This window comes from Euprymna scolopes, chromosome 3, assembly GCF_053919585.1.
Source record: "Euprymna scolopes isolate OS-2025 chromosome 3, ASM5391958v1, whole genome shotgun sequence".
NCBI lineage: Eukaryota > Metazoa > Mollusca > Cephalopoda > Sepiida > Sepiolidae > Euprymna > Euprymna scolopes.
In genome coordinates this window covers 77,662,720-77,688,566 of record NC_136484.1, presented here as the reverse complement: position 1 = coordinate 77,688,566, position 25,847 = coordinate 77,662,720, and the positions used below count along the sequence as shown (strand labels likewise).

Below are 25,847 nucleotides of genomic sequence, written 5' to 3'. Positions count from 1 at the left end.
ATAAATATATTATAAGTACACTTTGCTTGTTCTTGAGCACTTTTTGATAAACATTGGAATTTCAGTGGATTTACATCTAGGAAACTTTAATGATACAATCATTATATATATTTGTTTTTTGCAGTAAATGTTGAAATGGAATTATTGATTTTTTTTTTTTTTTACAAAGGAGTCACTACTTATCAAAGCCCGGAAATCACTCGAGGATAAGGGTTAATGAGTGTGTAGTGGTCAAGGGGAACATGTAGTAATCATTAGTAGTGGAAATTTGGTAAATTGAATTACATAAAAGGATGGCTCATTAAGAATTTGTTTATGTTGTTAGGTATGAAATGTGTACGTTGTTAGGTATGAAATGTTTACGTTGTTAGGTATGAAATGTTTACGTTGCTAGGTATGAAATGTTTACGTTGTTAGGTATGAAATGTTTACGTTGTTAGGTATGAAATGTTTACGTTGCTAGGTATGAAATGTTTACGTTGTTAGGTATGAAATGTTTACGTTGTTAGGTATGAAATGTTTACGTTGCTAGGTATGAAATGTTTACGTTGTTAGGTATGAAATGTTTATGTTGTTAGGTATGAAATGTTTACGTTGTTAGGTATGAAATGTTTACGTTGTTAGGTATGAAATGTTTACGTTTTTAGGTATGAAATGTTTATGTTGTTAGGTATGAAATGTTTACATTGTTAGGTATGAAATGTTTATGTTGTTAGGTATGAAATGTTTAGATATGAAATGGTCAAAAAGGTATAATGCAAAATTCTTAGTTATGGTTGAACTTATGCCCAGAGAAATGAAGAATTGAATTAATAATTTGATCTTTTTATTGCAGGACGACACTCCTTGCCCTACACATTATCAGCAGCACCAAACAGAACCTATGAGATTTCGAACTGATGCCAAGCCTTTTCTTGTTGGAGTAGAGCGATTTAAAACTCGAATTACGGATAGTGAATTTAATCCAAGGTTGTATTTTAATTTCAAATTCTTCTGAAGTTTAACATTAAAATCAATTCTATTTGTATATTTCAATGAAATGGATGTATATATTTAATATGCACACACGTGTATTCATAAATCAATATTGTACCTCTGTTGCAATATATAGGTATAAATAATGAATAACACTAAGGGAAGTAATCTCAGGTTCATTATTCAGGCAGAGATAAAAAAAAAAAAAAAACAGTCTACCAGCAGCCAGGAACAGCTGTTTCAAAGTATTATTTAAAAAAAAAATTATTTGTGGTTATATCTATTGCAACATGTCTTCACATCGACAATAGATAAATGTGTTGTGAAACAGTTCTCAGTAAAAGTCTTCTAAAGCTTGTGGAGGTTTAAGTTCCAACTTTTAACTTGCATTATCAAGAATTAAATAATTGAAGAAAAATCATATAAAAATAAATGTTACATAAAAAAATATTTTACAGTTTATAAAACTAATAAATCTTAAAAGTGAAAATTGTCAGCTTCAGGTAGTCATCATATCAGAAACATTTTTCTCTACTTTTTTGCCCGTTATACGTATTAGCTTACATTCCTTGATTCGATAACTTGCTGATAGATATGCAATTATACGCCTAGCTTATGTTGCTGCTGCTGTTTATATGAACCAGATCATTGCACAATTTCCACTGTGAATTATTACTATTACTTCTACTTTTGTAAAATCTTGAGTGACTTTCAGCTAGATTAAGTAAAGAAATGAGGCAAATTTCTATGTATTAAAAGTATATAATGAAAACCATCATACGTAATGAAGAATAAAACTTTTTTTATAACAATAATGAAAGGATTTATTTAATTACTTATACCGTTCAGTAACAATGGAAGCAAGTTGGACTGCCCAAGTGAAGAAAATAAAAAGTAGTCTGCAACCCAGAAAATCTGTCAGCAGTTATCTTCAGGCAGTCGAATCTTGAGCACCCAGTGGACAGGGACGGGTTAGAGAAAGAGAGAGAGAAGGGGAAAGAGAGGGAGTCACGTCTTTCCTCATTGTTTTCAGGATTCTCTCTGTTGACCAAAGGTGATTCCAAAAGTGACTGAAGTAGTTCTTTTAGGGAGAGATAAAATGAATGTGACTTGCAAGCTGATTAGTTAATGTGCAACCAAATCACCAAGCAGAAACATTTCTCCATGATAGAAAATAAGTTTTATTTATAACTGCTACATCGGCTGATCTAAGCGTTGGATGCTTTAGACCAGACATGTTACACATGTGCACCATAGGTTGCATACAACCTTTTGCAAGCACACTTATGGCATACATATCATATTGTCATTTAATGGATAAAATTACAGTTGGATTTCCTTTCTATATTTGATAACTTTCTTTGTAGTTATATGGTTAGCTTATCAGTGTTGTTTTGCTATTTTGAACCATGGCTCAGACTGCTTAAATGAGTGTGACTTACTTTTTGTGTATATTCAAATTTCAAAAGAGGAAAACAGAATGTTAAGTTTTTTTTATTTTTCTTATTATTTTATAAAAAGATAAATTATGTTTTAATAAAATTAGTTTTGTTGCACAAGTCCTGAGTTATGACGAATGTTATTGAACAACAAAGTGTACCAGTTGTTAGAAGATCTAGATAACCATTTCACCAATATTCTGTTCTACACAGAAGTCTGCTGGTTGTCATGTGTAAGGGAAAAGAAGTTTAAGTGAAATTAAATCTCTTTGCCCAAAACAAAATAATAAAAAAAAAAGGAATAAAACAAAATGACACCTCCTTCTAGTTTAAAATGCAGCGCATTTATTTTTCAACAAAAACAACAAGATGAATAAGCAAAGGTCTGATTGGTGAAAGTTCTGGCGAAGTCATTATAATTAAAATGTAAGATGAAAATCCTTTGTGGAATTAATAAGATTAGAAGGTAAAAGTCCTTTGTGAAAATAATGTCCTTATTTTAAGGTTGGTGTTTTAACTGGTGAAGTTCACCTTATTTAAAAGTCCCATGAGGAAAGTAATTTATTGAAAATGTGCGGAATGGGTGCATGTGTGGATAAGTGTGATTTTTGAGTGCCTGCATGGTGTTTGTAACCATGGTTTTAAGAGCTTTGACAGCGACGATGTTATGAAAATGAGAGGCATGTTTTCGTGTGATGTTGAAGTGAGAAGAAGGGAAGAAAGAATGTTTGATGCGTTTTTACACTTTTTGGACCGGCTCCGAAACAAGATTGCTACTGCTGATATTTTGGTTTTTGGAAAAGCGTTAAAAAGACAATCTTCTAAATTTTCTCATTGGTCGCTTGTGTCACATGATACTGTCATCAACTATGTCCGCCAGAAATATGTTCATTTTACTTTTTTTGTTGTGAGAAAAAGTGTGTGGGCATATTTGAAATTATGCCGTTGCTAGAAGAACATATTTTTGTCTAAAATGTGCGGGGAAATTGAAATGAATAAACATTCCTTTATTTGCGTGCGAGCATGTGTGTGTGTGTGTGTGTGAGTGAGTGACTGCACACATGTCACAAAGTTAATACAGGTTAAATAAACTTTGTCCAAAGTCTTGAAGGAAATGCACCTAAATGTAAAGAATTAGCAGCATCTTCCTGAACTTTCCCCAAGCAATACAGCGATGAGCAGTGACAGTCTATTTGCAGTCTCAGGTGATCATTTTTGAATACCAAGTGCTGTATGCAGGGGGACACCAACACCTCCCTCCAAAAACTGCAAAAACTTAATGCTATCATCTTCCCTGACTGGCATATACATGTGACTGGGGATTGCTTGTGAATTTAATATTCCCATGACACTTCCTCCTTAGGAGAATTTGGTTCAATCCACCGAGGATGAATACCATGTCCATCAGATTGTGCAATTATTTGAAAAGCAATAACAAAAAGAAAATGTAATCTTTGAAAATACACTATTAACTTCTTGGAGATGTATTTCTTTATTGATTTTGTTCAAACAGCCCCAGCACTTACAATGTTGACACACCCCAGAACAAAAAAGTGGTATGGCACCAGTCATTCGGAGGAGCACCTATTATGATGCCTGATATCACAATTAAAAGCTCAATACCAACAAATACAAACAAGGTAAGGATTTAACTGCATTGATTAATTTTATTGCTTTCTGATTGCATATAGCGTAATCTATCTGAACAGCCAATGCGTAAAAATATTATTTTGTGTACCAACTTTTGTCCAATAGATATAGTTATATATATTAATGATAATGTAATATGCTCCCCACGTCTAGTTACCGATTTTTACTAGTATATGTAATGTAAGTGTTGAGTTTACTAATGAAAGACAATTTTTTGTTCATGGACACTGCCCCTTCCCCCAAAATACGGAGGTGGAAATACCTGGGAGGCTGGTCTCATGACAACAAAACAAATACTACACCATCATCACCTCTCTCCTTAAAAAAAGGAGAAGGTAATGCCTGGAAGGATGGTAACATGACAAACAAACATATACTACACTAACCTCCTCCCATCTACACACACACACACACACCTGAATTGTAATCTGAATTGAGTATTGAAAGATAGTATAATAGTACATTAATAGAAGGAATTGTATAGTCACGCCCTCAAACAGAAAGACAAAATTATGCTCTAGTAATAAGAAAACTCTTTTTATTCAAAACAGCAGAATCTTTGCTAAACTAAAATGTAAATACAACAATAGTAGCGTGGCATGCTAAGCCCATTGAGGTCTATATATCGAAAATATGCTCTACTTTGAATGTGAACTCAGCTAAAATTCACTGATCAATTTATTCAATTTAATCATCCTTCAATAACAAAATACAACCAATGAAGTTGAGAATCTGTTGTAGTCCTAATTTCCTGTGTGTCTGCTAACAGAAGTGGTGACATGGCAAATCAGTTCCTTCACTTTTATTGTTTTGCAGCATTTCTATTGTGATTTGTGATTTATTGAAATATTATATACAATAAAAATTAACCAAATTATACAAATAAAAATAACTCAATTAGTCTTTATTTGCATGTACTAAACGTGTTCGAAGTTTCGTCTAATAGGTCTTTTATTACCATTTTATTAATGCACAGTTCCATGCCTGACATTGGTTCATAAACTAAATAGTTCATTACTTTAAAAGATGTTTAAACATGTTTTCAATGATTCTTAAAAAGCAAAAAAATGTTTTTCAAAAATATTAAAATAAGACCAAAAACTTTTCAATGATTATTAAATAAAAAAAAAGAATGATTGGAAAAACGTAGCCAAAAAAAAAAAAAAAAAAAAAAAAACAGTACATGTACAGGGGAGATGTAAGTGTGATAGAAAAAAGTGAAGGAACTAATTTGCCTTGTCACCGCTTCCAGTACTAGACACACCGGAATTTAGAAAGTATGTTAACTGACTATTACTGGAGAATCTAAAAAAAAAAATTTTTTAAATAAAAAATACTCAAAATTCAATCAAGGTAGGTAATTCTAGTTAAGGAAGTAATTTTACTTACTTGTACTCACAAAGTGTAAAAAATCTTTTTTTGGATCCATTTTGTCCAATTAAGATGATCTATATTGCATGAAAACACTTTCTGTGAATTAGAACTTGGTTAAAATTCTTCAATCGATTTTTGTAACTCATCTTGTACAAGTTGACTGAAGAGGTGAATTTGAAAATAAATTGTCTTTTATATTTACAGGAATGATTATATACATAAATATAGATGTACAGTTGTTAAGAAATCTTGAATCCAAGCACAGATAACTCATGGTATGATGATTTAAATATTGCATTCGTCAATTTTCCTCTTCTTCTTATATATAAAGTAGAGTAAGATTTCCCCTGTACTGTTGGCAGGTATACATTTCTGACTAAAAGCTACATATAAAAATCTACTTCATCAGCAATTGATGCCAATTACTGATACATGTGATCAAAACAAAAACTTCAGTTTCATTCAAATTTATATTAAATCCTATCAACTGTTTCTTTTTTGCTTATTAATTTAATTGTGGAAGTAAAAGTACACTTCCTACTGTTGCAGTATTAAACCCCCATCTTTCAACTTATCACCCTTTAAACAAATATGGAAGAAATCTAAGTAGTCATTTTTCATGCACAGATAGGGATGTAAAAAAGGCATTCATTCACTTCATATTAATTACTAGCAATGGCTAGTAAAATATTTTACAAAGTTATGTTTTTAGATTACAAATAATACAAAACTACTCCAAAATCTTCTTCCTCATTCCATTCTTAGAAAATACATCACAAAACGTTCCATATACATCTTTGTTTAAACTCAAACTTAATACATCACACTATTTTTAATGTTTGTTGGAAACATGAAAACTTTAGTTTTCAGTATTATTACTGCCACACATTTGCATACGGTGAAAAAAACTTGTAAAGGGATGCACAATAAGCGAGTAAATGACAAAAACAATGTGTACAAAAATCTATACAATTTTATAACAAACTTTGCATAATCTCAAAATCAGTGGGGGAAAAAGGAAGAGTGAGTCTTATGACAGACACTGAAAAGAAATTCATGATTTTAGCTGTTGTATTTATGTTGCTTGTGCATGCGTTCATCCATTACTTTGTTGCAAAAGACAATAGAATTTCAAACAGGTTTAATATTTGTCATGTTTATGTAGACAATATTTTGATTTGAGTTACTTTTCAAGCTGCTGTATTTCCATCAGCTCCCAGACATTTTGAGAGGAATAAATTCCAATGTCTTTTTTTATGCAGATAGTCCAGAGGTGTATTTTTTTAAAACTCTGGTCTTCTGATACATATATTGCTCATATGTTATTACAGTGTTCTGGGTCAAAAGATGAGAACTTATTACTGTGAAAATTACTCTCCCTTACTTCTGTGCTGAAATTAGTAAACAAAGAGAAAACGGTTTATAGGATAAAATATAAAAAAACACTGAAAGTGAACAAAATAAACAGATAATTTATGAAAATATGCATCAAAAATTGGACTAAAGTGCAAGATTCTATCTGCAGCTTTTATGGACCCATATCAGTCAAAGAAACCAAGGAAATTCTAACTTTACTTTATATTTAAGATAACCAATTAGAAGGTGTACTATTATATAGATAGTCTTATTTCTTGAAATCTTTTCATGGAAAAAATTTAAAAAAATGTAAATATAATCTCACACATGATAGAATTTCACAAAGATAATAATATATGATTTTAAATTTAGCTTTCACAAATGTAATTCTGATCTCTAGCTAAAAGAAAATACCCAACTAAAAAAACTTTTTGATTTGATATCAATTTTCTTTTCCTAAAATTTTCCAATGGCACTTGTATTAGAATCCAAGGTCTAGCAGTGTTTGTAATTCTAATATTGAAGTTTTGAAAACATACAATTGTATGAGTTTTTCACCAACAAATTCAAAATTAAATACTGTTAAATAAAATACTTCTGCCCTCATCTTCCTTGCTTCCATTGCTTTTTCTCTTCATCTTTCTGTTCTTTCATCTTTCTTTGTTAATTGCTATTTCTGATGTGAAAACCTTTTCTTTGTTTTTGTAAATCCAAAATATCATATGGAATTTATGAAGTTTTCTTCACATAAAAAAGTCATCTTTATGCCACAATGGCATGACAGAAAAATTTTTGGTAGAAGATTTATAGACTTGTGTACATAAAAATTTTAATTGTAGGAAAACCATAAATAAGTTCTTGCAGCCACTTTTGTATATAGTAACGTTTTTTCCTGATATTTTTCAGAATTTATTACTATTACAAACGTGTGTGAACTTAAAAAAAGATGTCTATTTTTTTGCTACTTCTTTTATTAATTTCTATTGTACACAGACTCATCTTTTTGATTACTTTGATTATTGCAATTAAATTAACTTGTATTAACTGCCAAACTATATTTACTACTAGCATGGGTACCCAGCGTTGCCTGGGTTGACATGAAGTTCCATTTGAAACGCACCTGTATCCTAATCATTTTCATCATGGGCAACGTGGATACCCCCACAACAAAAATAAAAGAACGGATGAAAACATGTAAATGTAATCGCCCATAAAAAGAAGTATGTGATACTCTGTCCACCAGATATTTCGGCAGAAGGGCTACAAAGAGAAGAAACTATTCTCCAGATATTGAGCACTGAAAAGACTCCATCCCCCAAAAAAATAATTAAAAATAAATCATTACAACTTTTGTTTCAATAAAAATAGCAGCGAATTCCCGTGTGATTGCAAAAAGAAAAAAAAAAGATCTACCAAAAATTAATTCCAAAAACAATTAAATGAAATTTTTTGTCATTTTATATTTCTAATGTAATAATTCCCCCCCCCCCTCCAAAAAAAAAACTGAATGTTATTTTGGGGTTCGTTCTGTTTATAAAATTGTTAGGTGAAAGTAAAGAATGGTCTCATAAAAATTAATTAAATTTATCGTTATTTTATGTTTCAAATGTAATTCCCCTCCCCCACCGCAAAAAAAAAAACAAAAAACAACTGTATTTGTCATGTTGTATGCACAAATACACACACACACACACACACGCACACATGAATGCTACTACTTTATATATATAGATAGCCATACTGGCACTTTCTATTAAAAAAAAAGTGTCTTTTAAAACATAATATTTGGTGATTTATTGTATTTGCATTGGACATAGACACCCATCATCATAAAAACAATTGACCATTCTGATTCTATTCTTAAGATAATTGGACATTTTTTATTTTATGAAGAATTTTGAAACCTACTTTCATTTGAAATGGATCCTTTAATTTTATTTTCACACATCTCCACTTTCAGGTTGAGTTCAAAGTCTTACTTTGTGCCTCACTTGTATATCTTTTATTTGCAAATAAATAATTCAAAGTGTAGTATCTGTTCTGTCTTTAGTTAGTGAAGGAAAATCCTTTTAAACTGAGGCAATTTTAATTGTGTCTCAATCCACAGTGCTTCTTGTTGGGGAGGTGGATTTTTCTCTCATTAAAAATCAACTTTGTGTATAACTCTGACCTTGTGGAGAGCCAAGTAAATAGGGGACTTTATTTTTAACCTTTAATGATAAACAAATCAGATTACTAAATAATGCTCCCATCTACACACCTAAATTACAAGTTATAAAATAAAGGTGTTAGAAATTGTTAAGAGTTTGAGGAAGCGAGGATCAAAATACATAATTTCTTCGACTAGCCTGACAGTGATGAGAGACAAAACTCAAATTATCCTTAAAGACATGAAATGTTGCAAAACTATGGGTACTGGAAAAGTACTAGTCCTGTAACATTGTGAAAGGAGGAGGAGGAGGAGGAGGAAGTCATTCTTGATGCTCATGAGTTGACTGGCTTTTCTTCGACAACAGAAACATAAATGTTAGTCAATCTAAATAGTTGTTTTTATGAAATATAGTTTGAAAAGTAGTTGTAGTAGTGATGTGGCAATTGTACAGATGTTGATCTTTTCTTTTTTCTCTCTTTGTGGCAGAAATAATAAAACCATTAAATAAAACAACAAATAACTCCATTAATTACCCTGAGACTTGATTTACTGTTTACAGTAATTTGTAGTCAGTATACCAAGATGAACTAGGAGATGAAGATTTCACACATGTAATGCGGAGGAGAATTCGAAACCCACCTCTGATCATGTTGGGATAAAATTTCCAGAAGCAGGAATTCTCTCACTTTTCTCTCACATGATATCATATCAAACTACATAATTTAAAATGTTTAATTTTTAAATGTAGTTTTCCATTTCCCACTTTTAACCTTACATGGAAAAATTCCAATTTTAACCATACTTTTACATATTGCGTATAAATGTTAAATAAATTGTTACATTCATCTTTTCCTGACAAATCAAAAGTTATACCACATAAATTTTAAATCCACCTTTAAGAAGTGACCCATAATCTCTGCTAATCATAAGATTAGCAAAAGTGACTAATAAAGGTGCATCAATTAATCCACAGGTAATTGGTAATCAGCTTTTTAAACTACTTTGCCAATTAATCAGTAATTGGTCGATTAACCAATTAATCAGGTGATTAACTACTTTTCTCTTTCCTATTAAATTTAAACCATTTTATTAGATAGCTTTGACACATTAACACAGTAACTACCAATTTAACTTGATATTTGTTAAGTGTCTGGCTGCTATTATAGCTTTTGCCTTTTTTTTTACTCTATTAAATGAAATTACAAAATACAGAGTATAATTTCGAATTTTTAAATGAATATAATTAAACAACTAGATAGGAAAAAAAAAAGAAATTACAAACTACAAATCTTAATTAAGTGAATAACTATAAGCTAAAGTTTTGCATCCACTGAAGCAAACTGTGGTGGTTACTTCTATTCTGCACCTGCTGCTGCTCTACTTCCTCTTCTATTCTTGCTGCCTGCCTCCTCTGCTTTTATAGTCTCATTAGTATTTAAAGTTGAATACTCTTAAGTTGTTTTTCTATTCTCAGGACATTGCCTGTTCTCTTAGGTTCATATACATTACCACTTGTAAGAAAGAGTCTCTCATTCTCCATGGGATTTTAAGCTAATTTACTTGAAAGGTCTCCTGTGTCTTTTTCCACAACTGCAATGGATCTTGTAACTAGTGGGAAACTTATGCAATCAAGTTCTTTTGTGAATTTATGAATAAGGGATTTACTCTTTTGAGTTTAGATTCTGTTTCTTGTATTTCTGTTGTACTTACAGTTGCAGTCTCCAGATTTAATTCAGCCTCTACCTGCTCTAAATTTGGATTTGTTACCACATGTTTATTTGAAGATACTTCATCAAACAGTTTTGAAAGAGATAGAGCTTTACTTTCACTTTTGTTGTTTTGACCTTCAACAAAGCTTGAAGAAATGTATCCTAATTCTGCTTCATTATCATCAGTAAAAAGTAAATGTAAAATTCAATTCTTAATGGTGTTTTCCATGTCATTTTTTTAAAATTTAAATTTGAATCTTGGATCTAGGAAAATAGACACACAAGTTTTTATCATTTAGATTGGATGGAAATTTTTTTCCATTGATTCATTGAATTCTTTAACAGTGGTAAGAAGGATTCCACTAAAGTCAGAAATATCAAAATTAGATTGACAGAAATAACTTCAGAGGTAAAATTGTAGGCATTATCATTGATATGATTGAAGTTCTGTTACTTGCTTCTTTGGTGATTTTTTTCAAACGGATTCAGTAACTAAACAATTTTTGGAACAAGTCCCCAGTGGTAAGTTGTTAAGGTGGAAATCTTATTATCAATAACACACATTACAAGAGTTTTTCATTGTTCTAAATTCCTTTTCAGCATATAATATGTTGAATTATACCATGAGGTCAAATCTTGAATGAGTTTATGTTTTTTCTAAATTAAGTTGATCTTGTATTTCAGTTAAATTGCTAATTGCTAATAGAGAGTGATTAAAGTGAGAGATTATATTTCTGTTAGTTGTAATGATTGTCTTCACAAATTGTTGAGAAAATAATGAGTCATTTATTGAGAGTTGCAATGTATGTATGAAGTGACTCTTAACAATCTTCCCTCACATCAACAACCATATTTGCTCCTGAATCACACAAGACTGAGAAAACTTTATTAGAGATTTTATACAATGTCAAACTCAGAAATGGAGTATTATTCATATTAGGTGGTGCAAAATAATGTCGTTTTTTTATGTTCAACCAAAAGATCATCATAAACTTTATTAATTGAAATAAGAATCATTTGAATCAACACATTTTATCAAACGAGAAGCAAAGTTTATCTCATTAGCATAGAAATCCAGAGTCATTGAAGACCGATTCGGCATCATCTTGGCTTTTGAAGCATTTTTCGCGCAGGAAGTTGTTGAAATGCTTGAATAAGTGGTAATCGGTGGGCAAGAGATCCAGTGAATATGACAGATGAGGCAAAGTCTCGTAGTCCAATTCGTTCAGCTTTTGCAGAGTTAGTTGAGCAACATGCAGGCGAGCATTGTCATGGAGAAAAATTAGTCCCTTCATATTGACCAATTTTAGGTACATACATTGGAGCTTCTGGTGCATTTCATCAATTTGTCGACAGTACTTCCTGCCATAATCATTTCACCCAGATTCAAGAAGCAAACCACCAAACAGTCACCATAACCTTTTTTTTTTTGTGCAATTTCGGCTTTAGGAAGTGTTGTGGAGCTTCTCCGACATTCAATCACTGTGCCGAATGTCGCCAGTTGTCATCATAGAGGATCCATTTCTCATCACACGCCACACTCCACTTGAGAAATGGGTCATTTTTTGTTACAATATTTTTGTATTATAATGGGATATGATCTTGCATAGTCGGGAGATTCTATTTATAAACGATGCTGCTAGGAACTGACAAATCGAATTAATTCACATTCTGCTACCAACCAATCAGAAACCAGAATTGCTCCATAAATATTAACGGACTGTCGCTTATAACTTCACCAGACATTTTTTAAAAATTTGCAGTCATTTCAGCTCTTATAATATAATCAGTAATGGTTTCAGTTTCCATTCGTTTTAGAGAGGTCAGTTCAGTATATAAAGAAATAATTTTGGGGTTTCCTTCCAATAAATAATGCTCTCTCAATATTTTCAATGCTTTGCAGCCATCGTCGACGGTTTCTCTCATTACCAGTGATAGACTTTGGTCATCTAAGCACTGTATTAATTCTACAAAGACAATTGGGTTCTTTTCAATGAAGTCGGAGTCGTTTCTGTTTTCAAGTTGTGTTTGAAGTACTTTGTGTAGCTTTTGAATTCATAGATATCCTAGAAATTTTACTTGCCACAATTTGAATTTTGATTCAGATCCATCGAAATAAAGATGCATGCTGGGTCCATCACCTCTAGAAGTGTAAGCCATCTTTAGTTTCAGAACAGTTTCCAATGGTTCGTTGTTCTACACAAGTCCTGGGAGTTGACTGGTTTGCAGTAGACAGTTCTCGAGTTGGAATCCACAAATAGGCCTGGGCAAGACGTTAAACTCCATCCATTTTGTTTGTATTAACACTTTAACCAACTAATGCGTAACTAATACTTTTACTGAAATAATGAAATTAAAAAAAAAAAGTCATTTTTTTTAAAAACCTTTTCTTTGTAAATTTCCTTTTTGACAAATAATTTTTTGCATCATTTTTGGCAAACATTTTCTGTGCGTATTTTCTTTTCAACAAATACTTTTTGCATGCTTATTTTAAGGCGCACATAAATTACAATTGACTTTTATTTTTTGTGCACATTAGTTTTCTTTCTTATTTATCAAAAATGTCCTATTTTTTCTCTGCATTGTTTTAATTAACAAAACAAAGCAAAAAACAAAACAAAAAAACTCTTTTTTTTCAAGTGGGTACATATTGCATGTATGTTTATTTTATATGTATATTTATTTATATGTATATATGTATGCGTATTTTTAAGAAAACTGCATAATCAAATTTAAGAAATGGTTTCTTTTTCACATACCCATCCCTTTTTAAGATAAAAATATGTTCCATTTTTCTTTTATTTCTCTTCTCTGTATACATATATATCTGTTTGACATTTGAACACAATTAAAAATGGCGTCTTTTTGCATGCTAAAATTTTAAGATCCAAATGATTTCTAATTTTGTTATGTATAATTGAATATAAAAATATATATTTATTTTTGAGCAGAATGAACACAAGAGACTTCCCCCATTATAAAAAATAGGGAGGATGTTACAATATTTTTGCAATATAATGGGGTATGATCCTGCACAGTCGGGAGATTCTATTTATAAACGATGCTGCTAGGAACTGACGAATCAAATTAATTCCCATTCTGCTACCAACCAATCAGAAACCAGAATTGCTCCATAAATATTAAACCTTTCTGTAGCAATTTCGCATATGTTTTTTCCGTCTCAACACAGGAAGAATCTTTTGCTCTGTGGATTCCAACTCGAGAACTGTCTACTGCAAATCAGTCAACTCCCAGGACTTGTGTAGAACAACGAACCATCAGAAACTGTTCTGTCTACTGCAAACCAGTCACCTCTCAGGACTTGTGTAGAACAACGAACCATCAGAAACTGTTCTGTCTACTGCAAACCAGTCACCTCTCAGGACTTGTGTAGAACAACGAACCATCAGAAACTGTTCTGTCTACTGCAAACCAGTCACCTCTCAGGACTTGTGTAGAACAACGAACCATCAGAAACTGTTCTGTCTACTGCAAACCAGTCACCTCTCAGAACTTGTGTAGAACAACGAACCATCAGAAACTGTTCTGTCTACTGCAAACCAGTCACCTCTCAGGACTTGTGTAGAACAACGAACCATCAGAAACTGTTCTGTCTACTGCAAACCAGTCACCTCTCAGGACTTGTGTAGAACAACGAACCATCAGAAACTGTTCTGTCTACTGCAAACCAGTCACCTCTCAGGACTTGTGTAAGACAACGAACCATCAGAAACTGTTCTGTCTATTGCAAACCAGTCACCTCTCAGGACTTGTGTAGTACAACGAACCATCAGAAACTGTTCTGTCTACTGCAAACCAGTCACCTCTCAGGACTTGTGTAGAACAACGAACCATCAGAAACTGTTCTGTCTACTGCAAACCAGTCACCTCTCAGGACTTGTGTAGAACAACGAACCATCAGAAACTGTTCTGTCTATTGCAAACCAGTAACCTCTCAGGACTTGTGTAGAACAACGAACCATCAGAAACTGTTCTGTCTACTGCAAACCAGTCACCTCTCAGGACTTGTGTAGAACAACGAACCATCAGAAACTGTTCTGTCTACTGCAAACCAGTCACCTCTCAGGACTTGTGTAGAACAACGAACCATCAGAAACTGTTCTGTCTACTGCAAACCAGTCACCTCTCAGGACTTGTGTAGAACAACAAACCATCAGAAACTGTTCTGTCTACTGCAAACCAGTCACCTCTCAGGACTTGTGTAGAACAACGAACCATCAGAAACTGTTCTGTCTACTGCAAACCAGTCACTTCTCAGGACTTGTGTAGAACAACGAACCATCAGAAACTGTTCTGTCTACTGCAAACCAGTCACCTCTCAGGACTTGTGTAGAACAACGAACCATCAGAAACTGTTCTGTCTACTGCAAACCAGTCACCTCTCAGGACTTGTGTAGAACAACGAACCATCAGAAACTGTTCTGTCTACTGCAAACCAGTCACCTCTCAGGACTTGTGTAGAACAACGAACCATCAGAAACTGTTCTGTCTACTGCAAACCAGTCACCTCTCAGGACTTGTGTAGAACAATGAACCATCAGAAACTGTTCTGTCTATTGCAAACCAGTCACCTCTCACGACTTGTGTAGAACAACAAACCATTGGAAACTATTTTGCAACTAAATATGGCTTACACTTTTAGATTTTTGTTGCACAGAAGGAGTGTAGATGACACCTCAAAACAACGATTTTTTTTTTGTTCAATTCATGCAGCACCCATTTATCCAACGTTTTTGACTTCCCTATTTGCTTTAAATGGCGAACGACTGTTGAGTGGTCAACCTGAAGTTCAACAGCAATTTCTTGTGTGGTTTTGCAAGGATCAGCTTCAATTAAGGCTTTCAAATGTTCGTTATCAACCGCAGACGGCTGGCCATGACTGTCTTCATCTTCAAGGCTCTCATCACCATTGCAAAATTTCTTGAATCACCATTGTGCCACCGTTGATATGATGAGCTATCTCGGCAGCTTTTCAGCCTAGTTTGAACTGGAACAAGAAAATTGTGCAGATTTGAATTTTGTCCATGCTGTCAAAAATCCTGAAAAAAAAATGAACAGATTGAGAATGGTAATGAATAACATGATTCGATAGAACAAAAAATGCGCTTCAAAATGATATGTAACATGGCTATATATCAATGAATTAATTTAGAGATCATATATATGTGAGAAAATATTGTTTTTTCACCAACCTAATAGTAGCTGTCCAAATGTCTCTTAATTTGTCAAATGCTACTCACTTCATTAAGTTTTGTTTTTACTTTTGTAAAAATATCTGAAATTATTTTTTAGTGAAGACCTTTTTTGAATATTGTAATTTGGATAAAGTTTTGCAATTAGCCTATTAAATTCAATGTCAGATGTTACAGAATATGGTTTAACAGCAATCATTATCAGATGATAGATCTTTTGTGAGCTGTGATCATAAATATCCCAAATTTTCTTTTGATCAATATCGATTCTACAGTAGTTTAGTGTTTTGTCGGAGGTTCATAGTTGCTGCCACTTGTTCTTGGAATGTCTATCCCTGAACATTCAATGTGTTCATTTTCTTATCTGTAGCTTCTTCGAGGTGAATTTTTCTAAGATAGTTTAACATATTTGTTCTTTTAAAAGATTTTGATTTGCCACTCTTTGATATGATGGCTTGACATAACTTGCAGACAGATCTATTCTTATCCTTTGGATTGGCATCAAAATATTTTTAACAAAAACTGGTTGCCATAATAATTAATGGTTGCTGTCATTTAATTAATTTTTTACAGATTTAAATTAGTTATGTCTGATATCTAATCAGTAATTTATCTCAATAAAATATGCATTATGTAAATCAGAAAAAATAAAAATATTATGTAATTGCAGCACAGGTTCTAAATGAACAACAATTTAAAATGTCCATTTTTCTATATCTTATAATCTTTTTTTATTTTATGCATATGTGTTAATTTTTTCTACTTGCAATATGTTATGCCACGGATTTTCAACATATTTTACAAGTTGGATTGTAGTGTTGTTGTTTTTTTTTAATGATTTTTTTTTCTCTGGACACTATATTGTGTTTCCATGATTTGAAACAAATGTTGCCAAATAAACTGGTTAATTAGGCACCAATAAGTAGGTTGTAACATTATGATGGAGGGAATGGGACTCTTTTATCCTTATGGATTGTCTGGTTTTTCTTCATTGACAAAAACACAGCTGCTGTCTCTACAAGTACTTAGTGAAATCTCATTGTAAATATAAATATAGTAGGTATGTAGCAGTTGTACAAATATTCATCTTTTCTTCTTCTTCTTCCTCCGTTTTGTGATTAAAATAATGGACACCATTAAAAAAAAAAAAAATAACTCCATTCATTGCTCTGAGATTTGATTTACTTCTTACAGTAATTTATAGCATCTTCCTCTCCCAGTCCTTTGGTGATGGTAGTGGAATAAGAGGAGGGTGAGGAGGACTTGAAACTCACATCTGGTCACTTTGACATGAAATTCCCAGGGGCAGGACCTCTTTTTACTTTTCTACCATGTATTTCCTCCCATGATATGATATCCTGCTACATAATTTTTATTCTAAACTTTTAACTTTTAAATGGAATTTTCCATTCTCTGCTTGATTTGTATCTTACACAAATATCAACAACAGTTAGAAGAGAAAACATGCAGAGTCAGACATACATATTTAGCACATGCATACTTTTTCAACGCAAAAGATGCACCTCAATGCAATCAGTTACTCAAACATATTTTAATTGGCTGTAAAAAATAGAAGAATATCTGCAAAAAACTATACACACCAAACTTCATTATGTTCTTAAAATATGTGCCTATTTTACAAATGATAAACTGAAAAAATAAATCATTCTCAACAAGCTCATTGGAAAAATAGTTCAATCATTCTATCACTCCTGTAGATATCTCACTGCTGATGCAATCCTCCACCCGTATAAGAGTCACGTACATCTCAAGATGGAGTACTGTTGCCATATATGGGCAAGAATTGCTCAGAGCACCCTATTCTGCCTGGACAGAGTTCAAAACTAGCTTTGAAATCTGATAAGTGATGCCCTTTTCTTTTCCCTGCAACCTCTTTCCCACAGAAGAGATGTTGCTAGCCTATCTTTGCTCTAGCGTTATTTTCATGGCAAATGCACATTTGAGTTTCAATCTATTGTTCCCCTCTTGCCAAACTTTCACAAAAAAACACATGTTTAACTAAAACCATTGTCAATAATTTCCCCCCATTCTTTATGTGTGCCTAAATCTAAACGTGGATTTCATGAACAAAGCTTCTTTCCTAGAACTTTCTGGCTGTGGAACTCTGTTCTGCTGGCCCACATTCCAACTGACTACAATATGGTCGTCTTCAAGTGCAATGTAAACAAATTCTTGTTGAACCGTCTCCTTAAATAATCAAATTATCAAAAATTTCCACTCATAATGATTATTATGCTATTGTCCCAATGACTACCATACACTCATTAACCCTTATCCTCAAGTGGGCTTTGGGCCTTGATAAGTGGTAACTCCTTTGTAAAATAAAAAAAATCTTCTATAGGAGAAACCTAAGATACAATTAAATAACTTTCCTGAATTTCTCAAATGATATACATGAATAAAAAAATTGCAAACAATGTGAACTATGTTTGCCAATCAAATTAAATTATATGAATATCAATCTACACTTGTCAGAAGAAGAAACGTGAAAACTGCTACAAAATCAAAGACATATTTAACACACATGTCAAAGTAGAAGTTGAATTTTTATTATATCTACTGAATTTTTATTATATCTACTGCGATTAACTACTCACTGTCAAACGTACAGGGTGGCCCACTTAAAAGTAGCCTGATCTCTCTAATCTTTCTCTTAACGACCAACTGACATCACAAGACAAAATGTAATTCTTTTTCCAACAAGATGGCGCTACATGCCACATGTCTCACAGATCACTAATACGAGTTCATGACATGTTTACGGAAGAGAAAACAATAAGCAAAGGGTTATGGCCACCACGTTTGCTGGACTTGTCATCATGTGATTTTTATCTTTGGGGACTTTAAAACAAAAAGTTTGCGCAAATAATTCTCACAATCTAGATCAACTAAAGGCAAACATTACCAATGCTATCAGAAGAATCACCAAAGAAGAACTACAGGTAGTATCTGCAAACGTTGTTAAACGTGCCCAGGAATGCATAGATGTCAACGGGGAGCACTTTCATCATCTTTTATAACATTACAGGTAATTTAAACAATAAAACAATGTTCCTCCTCTCTATTACATTTTCTGAGCTACTTTTACTTAAAAGACCACCCTGTATTTCAATCGATTGTACAAAAGAAATACATGCAAGACATTAAAACCTGTTATTGTTTGAAAATGAGCTTACATCATAATTAATAGACTATCAAGCAAAAAAAAATGTCACTTCCAGCTCCTATAGCAAAAGTCAAAGATACAATGAAATAACTTTCTAGAAATTATCTGACCTATCTTCATACTAAGTTAGGTTGAAAGCCAACCAGTATTTTTGGAGTTTATTGCCAATAGATGTGCACTTATTTGTATAGATCAAGAGATGTAACACTATTATTATTACTGTTCGATTTGATATAACATAATTGTAGAAAACAAATGAAATCGAGAAAACAAAAACTTTTGTCCTGAGAAGGATCGATATTGTTTAAAAAAAAAGATTTAAATTTTATTTATTTGTTTTTTTTTCTTTTTATTACAGTTGTATACAACCACCGAAGAACAAAAGTATCACCAAAAACTGGCATACTTGAAACTCTACTGGTAAAGAATACATTCAAATTGAAGTGCCAGTGAGGAAAGTAGAAATTTGATGTCATGCTTTCTTAGTATCACAACTTATGAAGATAAAATTCTTCATAAGTTCATTGTAAACTGAATGAAATATTAAAGTGAATTGATGATTAAAGTTGTTGTTGCCAACAAGTTTCTACTTCAAAATAGTTAAAGATATATTTTTACTGAAACAATAGTAAAAGCTATTGTTTCAGTAAAAATATATCTTTAACTATTTTGAATCATTTCAGAAATATTCTGAATCTGATATTTTCTTTGAGGATTATCTCCAAACACAAATATGAAAAAATCACTTGGTTATTATTATTTTTTAAATAGGTCAATTTTGCAAATGGGTACACCAATAGCAAATGTGACAATGTTGACTGATTAAAAAGGATTGATTTGCCACAGAGACAAATGTTGGAATTCAGATGGTGCAAAAAAAAAAGGCAGAGAAAAAAGAAGTAATGAAAGAAAACGTTTGAACTGTATTAAATGCTTGTCAGGATCATAAAAACGGGACTGATAACAAAATATTCTGGGGTTTTTTTTTTTTTTTTTTTTTTTTTTTTTTGTAAGGATCACTTTGGTTTGTAAGGTCACTATGGGTAATTCTAGGTCATAAAAAGAAATATTGATTTGATAATAAATTAACTTTCCTAAAGATTTGTGAAATAAAAATTGGCTGATGTTGATAAAATAAATAATGGCCTTTCAACAACTGTGAGTCGTCTATCAGGAAAATTTGCCAAGAACTGGTCTTGGGGAAAATTGGCTATCTGCTTTTTTTTTTTCTTCTTCTTCTTCTTCTTCTCCAATCCACCACCACCACTACCACCACCACCATGTTAGAATCTTGATCAACATCTGAGACAGGATGCTGCTGACCAAATTTTCAAAAGTGAATTGTCTGTCAAAAACTGAAAAGGACATCACACACCTCACTGTTAATTAAATTACCTGACAATAATCCCTTTTCCATGGTGGAAAGTTTGACAAGGAATTAAACAAAGAAGGGCTGTGTTTAATGCCAATTAATCAACCACATTTGTGATTTTTGATTATCAGCTCAAAAGAGAAGGGAGAACCTCCCATTCATGATAGCAGGAATAAAAACATGGACTTAAAAATCAATTGGTCTAATAATGTATTCTCCAGGGTTATGAATTGTAGAATAGTACTGATAATGTATTATCAAGAATTGTGAGTTGAATTCTATTGGAAAGGGTGGGGACAGGGCTATGTCCCAGCGATTTTCAATAAAAATCAGTGCATAAGTGAGCTTCAGTGACTCTGCTCTGCTTAGCCACCAAACTCCATGCCATTGACCTCTGGGCTTAGAGTTGAGATGACAAACTTGAAAATCACCTAGACTACACTTTGCTCACCTGCTATGAGACTGACCCTTAGATTTAGGGTTGAAATGACTAAACCTGAAAATTGTCCAGACTCTTCTCTGCTCATTTGCTAGAATTCATGCTACTGAGAAACTGACTCTGTGATTAAGGGTTGAAATAGCTAAACTTGGAGATCACTCAGACTTGTTCTGCTCACCCACTGACCCCATACCTTTAAGAGACTGACCTATGGACTTAGGATTGAAATAGCTAAACTTGAAAATAAACCAAATTTTACCCAAGAGTCCAGACATAAATATTAAGAGTCTAAGTAAAACTTGTGAAGAATTAGAGTGTATGAATTTTTTCATGAATAATTATTGTTACTTTATCCAAAAAAACCATTAAAATGTTATTTGTTCTGTTTTGGGTTTGAGATGACTTTTGCTCACCAGTAATACAGACTTTCGTGACCAGCGCTGAACGATTTGCCCTTTCGATCTTTTCAGATGGGGAAAGTGGTGATTCATTGGACAGGGCATTTCAACACCTAGGGCCTTCACCAGAGTGACCGCCAGATACTGAGTGACCAACCAGAACCCAGAGCATCTGGATTTACTGCCATTACTCACTGGACGTCATCGTAGAGGAGTAAGGGTGTAGCAATACATTTTTAGAATTTTAGTGTATTTCAATCCAACCTACTTAACCTAATGGGCACAGTTTTTTCTAATGGGCTGGGATACTGGAGTTCAATCCTTAGTTGAGTCACACCAAAGACTTAAAAATGGTACCTATGTCCCTGAACATTGAGTATTATAAGGGGAGGATCAAAGATAAATGCAGCAATCCATGAAAAAGAATATTGCTTTTCACAACATTTTATTATTATTATCAGTTTGCAGCAATCGCTACATACAGCCGGAACAAATCTTTGGCAGAGACATTTTCATAGCAGTTACTTCCCTTGTACACTTGCTGTCATGGCGTCTTTTGTAAATAAAACCTGCATTCTTTAGCTCTCGTTCTTTCTTATCCATTCTTTATCACAACCATCCTATCGGATTAACCCCCCCCCCCCCAACATAACATGATGCCAAGAGTGAGATTACAAAGACATATTTTTTACCAAAATTGGAAATAATGAATAAGCAATGACATTTCTTTTTCCACATGAGTTAAAAAAATAAAAAAAGACAACCACGTGAATAGCCGCTAAACACAAAAGGTAAGATAATTACCTTATACCAAATCGATATTATTTAGCATGGTAGCTTCATCCCAAGTTCCACCACTAACAATAGATTGGTCACAAACCTAGCTAAATCAATGAACAGATTTATTCAGCAAGTCGCCAGGCTTCATTTTAAAGGTCCAATGCACAATGTTAACGATGATATCAAGGTTAGATATTTTTTTATTATTGGCTGCTGTCGAAGGACAAGAAATAAGTGATACATTCGTTTTTTGCCATGAAGAAGAAAGGACAGTTGAAAACTACATTAAATACTTTAGACAGTATGCAAATCCAAGGTCGAATTTTTGTGTGGCAAGACATGAATTGCTGCAGTGCAGACAAAATTTGTATGAATCGGCTCATTTTTGATACCCTTGTAGTCGATCTCTTCATACTCAGAATTTATCTAAAGTCAGCGCAGAAATCCTTAATCAAAGAAGGTAATGATCTGACTATAGCAAGAGTGCCATGCATAGTAAAGCCAGAGGAGGCGACGTACAAGCATCCTTGAGGAGAGTGCCCAGTAAAAGGAAAATCGTGCATTATATGCAACAACAAAGGACACTTTGCCAATGTTTGCTGCTCCAAATTGGGAGATAAGAAACAAGTACAGAAAAGAACGACACCACCACTGTGGCATAAAAACAGACAAATCCACATAGCAACACAAGTTGAAAGTAACATTAGTGGTTCAAAAGAAGACATTTATTTCCACACCATTCAGCAGTTGCCATCATCCACTACTGAGGCATATGCTAAATTAAAAATTGGCAATAGTCAGAGGCAAATAGATATCAATGCAAAGGTCGATACAGGTGCTATAAGCAACCTTTTACTCAAGGAAATATACAAAAAACTACATAGAGTACCACTCAAAGCAACAGCTACACGGTTAATTGCCTTCGGTGAAACGAAGATTGACCAAGAAAGAGCATGCTGGCTGGGGGGTAAGATTCCAGAACAAATTCCATGTTGTGAATTCAAAACGACCCGTATTGATAGGACTACTGACATCACAGGAGTTAGGGCTAGTGACCCTAAACTTAGCTGTGAAGTCAGTTGATACAGAGAGTTGAAAAAAATCATCAGGTGCAAACAAACAATAACCAAGCATTGCAAAAAAATATAAAGCCCATTCCAGTGCCAAGATCGAGTTGAAAATGGAATTTAAATGAAAGAAAAAAATCATTCAGGGTTTCTCTGATGTATTTGATGCTAATGGTTGTCTACCTGGTGAATATACTATTCATGTGGACCTTGAAGTACCACCAGTTGTACATCAACCGCAATGAATCCCAACAGCTGTCAAAGAGAAGTTAAAAATTGAATTAGGCGCCTTAGTGCAAATTCAAGGTATATTATCTCTAGTGACTGAACCAACATCATGGGTAAACTCATTTGTGTGTGTGACCAAAAACAATGGTTCGGTCAGACTATGCCTAGACCCTCGGGACTTAAATAAAGTAGTGTGAAGACCACATTATGCAACTCCAACGTTTAAGGATGTCACTGCTGAGCTAAATGGCGCAAGATGGTTTACAACCGTAGGCATTAAATATGGGTACTGGCATCTAAAACTGGATGAGAATTCCAGAAGATTTATGACATTTATAACACCATATGGTAAATACATGTTTCCCATTGGAGTAAAATGTGCCCAGGATGAATTTCAGCGGGCGATGCAAAAGAATTTTGGTGACCTTAAAAACTTCCTTTCTACATGTGATGACATAATCATGTATGGATTCAAAGAAGATGGTAGTGATCATGATGAAGCACTTAAGCAATCAAGGGAAAAAACTGCAAATTCAATCAGAAAAATTTGTGATAAAAACATCTGAAATACCTTTTTTGGTCACATCATTTTGAAACAGGGTATCAAACCTGATCTTAAGGAAGTAGAGGCGATTATACAACCACTTGAGGATATAAATCAACTCATTAGTTTCCTAGGATTGGTTAATTACCTGAACAAATTTTCACCACGATTTGCAACCTTGATCAAACTCATTTGCAACGTGACATCAAAAAGAAATGAATTCACATGGTTATCCCAGTAACAAAAGGCATTTGAGGAAATCAAAGAATTGCAAGAAATACAACATTCCAATATTTTGGACCCAAAGGAACCCATTGTGTTATTGGTAAATGCATTGACTGCTACAAAAAGGGTTGCCAGTTGCATTCACAAGCAAGACACTGTCAGTACCAGAGTATAGTTGGAATATGCAAGAAAACACTGCTAAAGGCACAAGACAATTATCTAGCAATGATGGCATAAAGCCACACCCGTGCCTGCAAACATCAAATCTCCAGCAGAATTGCTCAATGGCTGACAAATACAGACACCATTAGTATCCAAGCAGCAACTTGGTGATGAACAGACAAGAACAGCACTACAGCAATATGAGGAGAGATCAAAGAACTGTTATGACAAGCAGTATAACAGGCAACACCCATCTCTATATGCGGGGTAGAAAATCTATGTCCAGCACAAGAAAACAAAACTATGGGAGCCCGGAATCATTCAGCATCCTGCCGTGACATCATGATCATACATAGTTGAGCCTCAAAATGGTAACATCTATCGAAGGAATAGACAATTAATCAGACCAGCTAAAGAAGCTCAATACTTGAAGGCAGATCTGACCAACTGCATGCATCTGAAGTAAGTGCATCACAATGGGAACCGCACATCAACAGTATCCCAACACTACACACACTTCACCTTGTTGTCTTTGAGTCCAACGTGAAAAGTTCTTGATGAACCATTCCCTTAAGTAATCCAATTTAGCCAATTCCCACTACTAATGATTACTGCAACATTTTTGCATTGACTACTGTACACTCATTAACCCTTATTCTCGAGTGGTGTCCGGGCCTTGATAAGTTGTAACTCCTTTGTAAAAAAAAAAAAAAAAGTTTCCATGATGGAACCATTTGCTGCCCAAAGTTGAAATGGGGTGAGTCTCAAGATGCATCTGTTTGTGGGTAGTATCATGCTGATAGCTGCACCAGTGTCAACTAGGAATTTGAGGCCATTGTAATAATCCAACACATAAAAGAGACAACAGGGGTCATCGTCACTGTCTGTTGGTTTATTTATTTCCCAGGGTTCTGTTGTGTTTGAAGGGAGGGCTGCACCTGTGAGTCTGGTCACTGAAAGATTTATGATACCAACATATATCAGGGTTGTTTCTCTATCTTTGACTTGAGCTGCTGGTATGGTTTTGATTCCATGTGCATGGTATTGGGCTTTGTTGCCTTTGGCATAGGGAGAGTTTCAGATCTCTGAACTTTGCATGTATCTGGACAATTTCATCCAGGCATTGTGTGGTTTCCTGGATGATTTTCATGGTGGACCCTTTGGTGGGCCTGAGAAGAAATCTTGTTGGCTAAATCAGTTACAAGATCAAGGGGTGTATTAACTGGTACCAGGGCCAAAACTTGGATTATGTTCGGTGGTAACTGATCCATCCATAAACTGCAGAGGATGGGTTCTGCCATAGTGTTGTTCTTGAGATGGCTTTTCATCAGGTGCAGGAGCTGACATGGGGTCCTATCACCTAGAGACATATTAGAGAATAGGTCTCTGATGAGGTATTTGTCTGAACGTCCATTCACTTGAAAATAGCTCATTTGAAGTGATTGTATGGGAGATGATCTTAAGTGTTGAGCAGGATGTCTTCCCCTTTTCCCACAATTGATGCTGGTAGGGTTTGTACCACTGAAGCGTATTTCATATCTTTTTATGTGACTTTTCTAGCTGAAAATATTGCCTCA

General features: G+C 33.7%; 1 protein-coding gene across 4 annotated transcripts in view; it reads left to right on the top strand.

Annotated features, from left to right (window-relative positions):
* The window catches only part of LOC145256393 (ciliary microtubule-associated protein 3-like), a 55,301-nt gene extending 33,450 nt beyond the window's left edge, over positions 1–21,851 (top strand). The window contains exons 4-8 of one of the 4 annotated variants that reach the window (XR_013863988.1): positions 836–969; positions 3,928–4,054; positions 5,643–5,713; positions 19,414–19,475; positions 21,337–21,851. Coding sequence is in view for 2 of the 4 variants with exons in the window: in XM_080115251.1 (XP_079971377.1) it covers positions 836–969; positions 3,928–4,054; positions 19,414–19,479 (327 nt within the window). In the remaining 2 variants the exon portion in view is untranslated. Of the gene's footprint in view, positions 1–835; positions 970–3,927; positions 4,055–5,642; positions 5,714–19,413 lie in introns of all 4 variants that reach the window. The other 3 variants (XR_013863987.1, XM_080115260.1, XM_080115251.1) reach the window with 3 other exon arrangements.
* Positions 21,852–25,847: the final 3,996 nt, after the last annotated feature.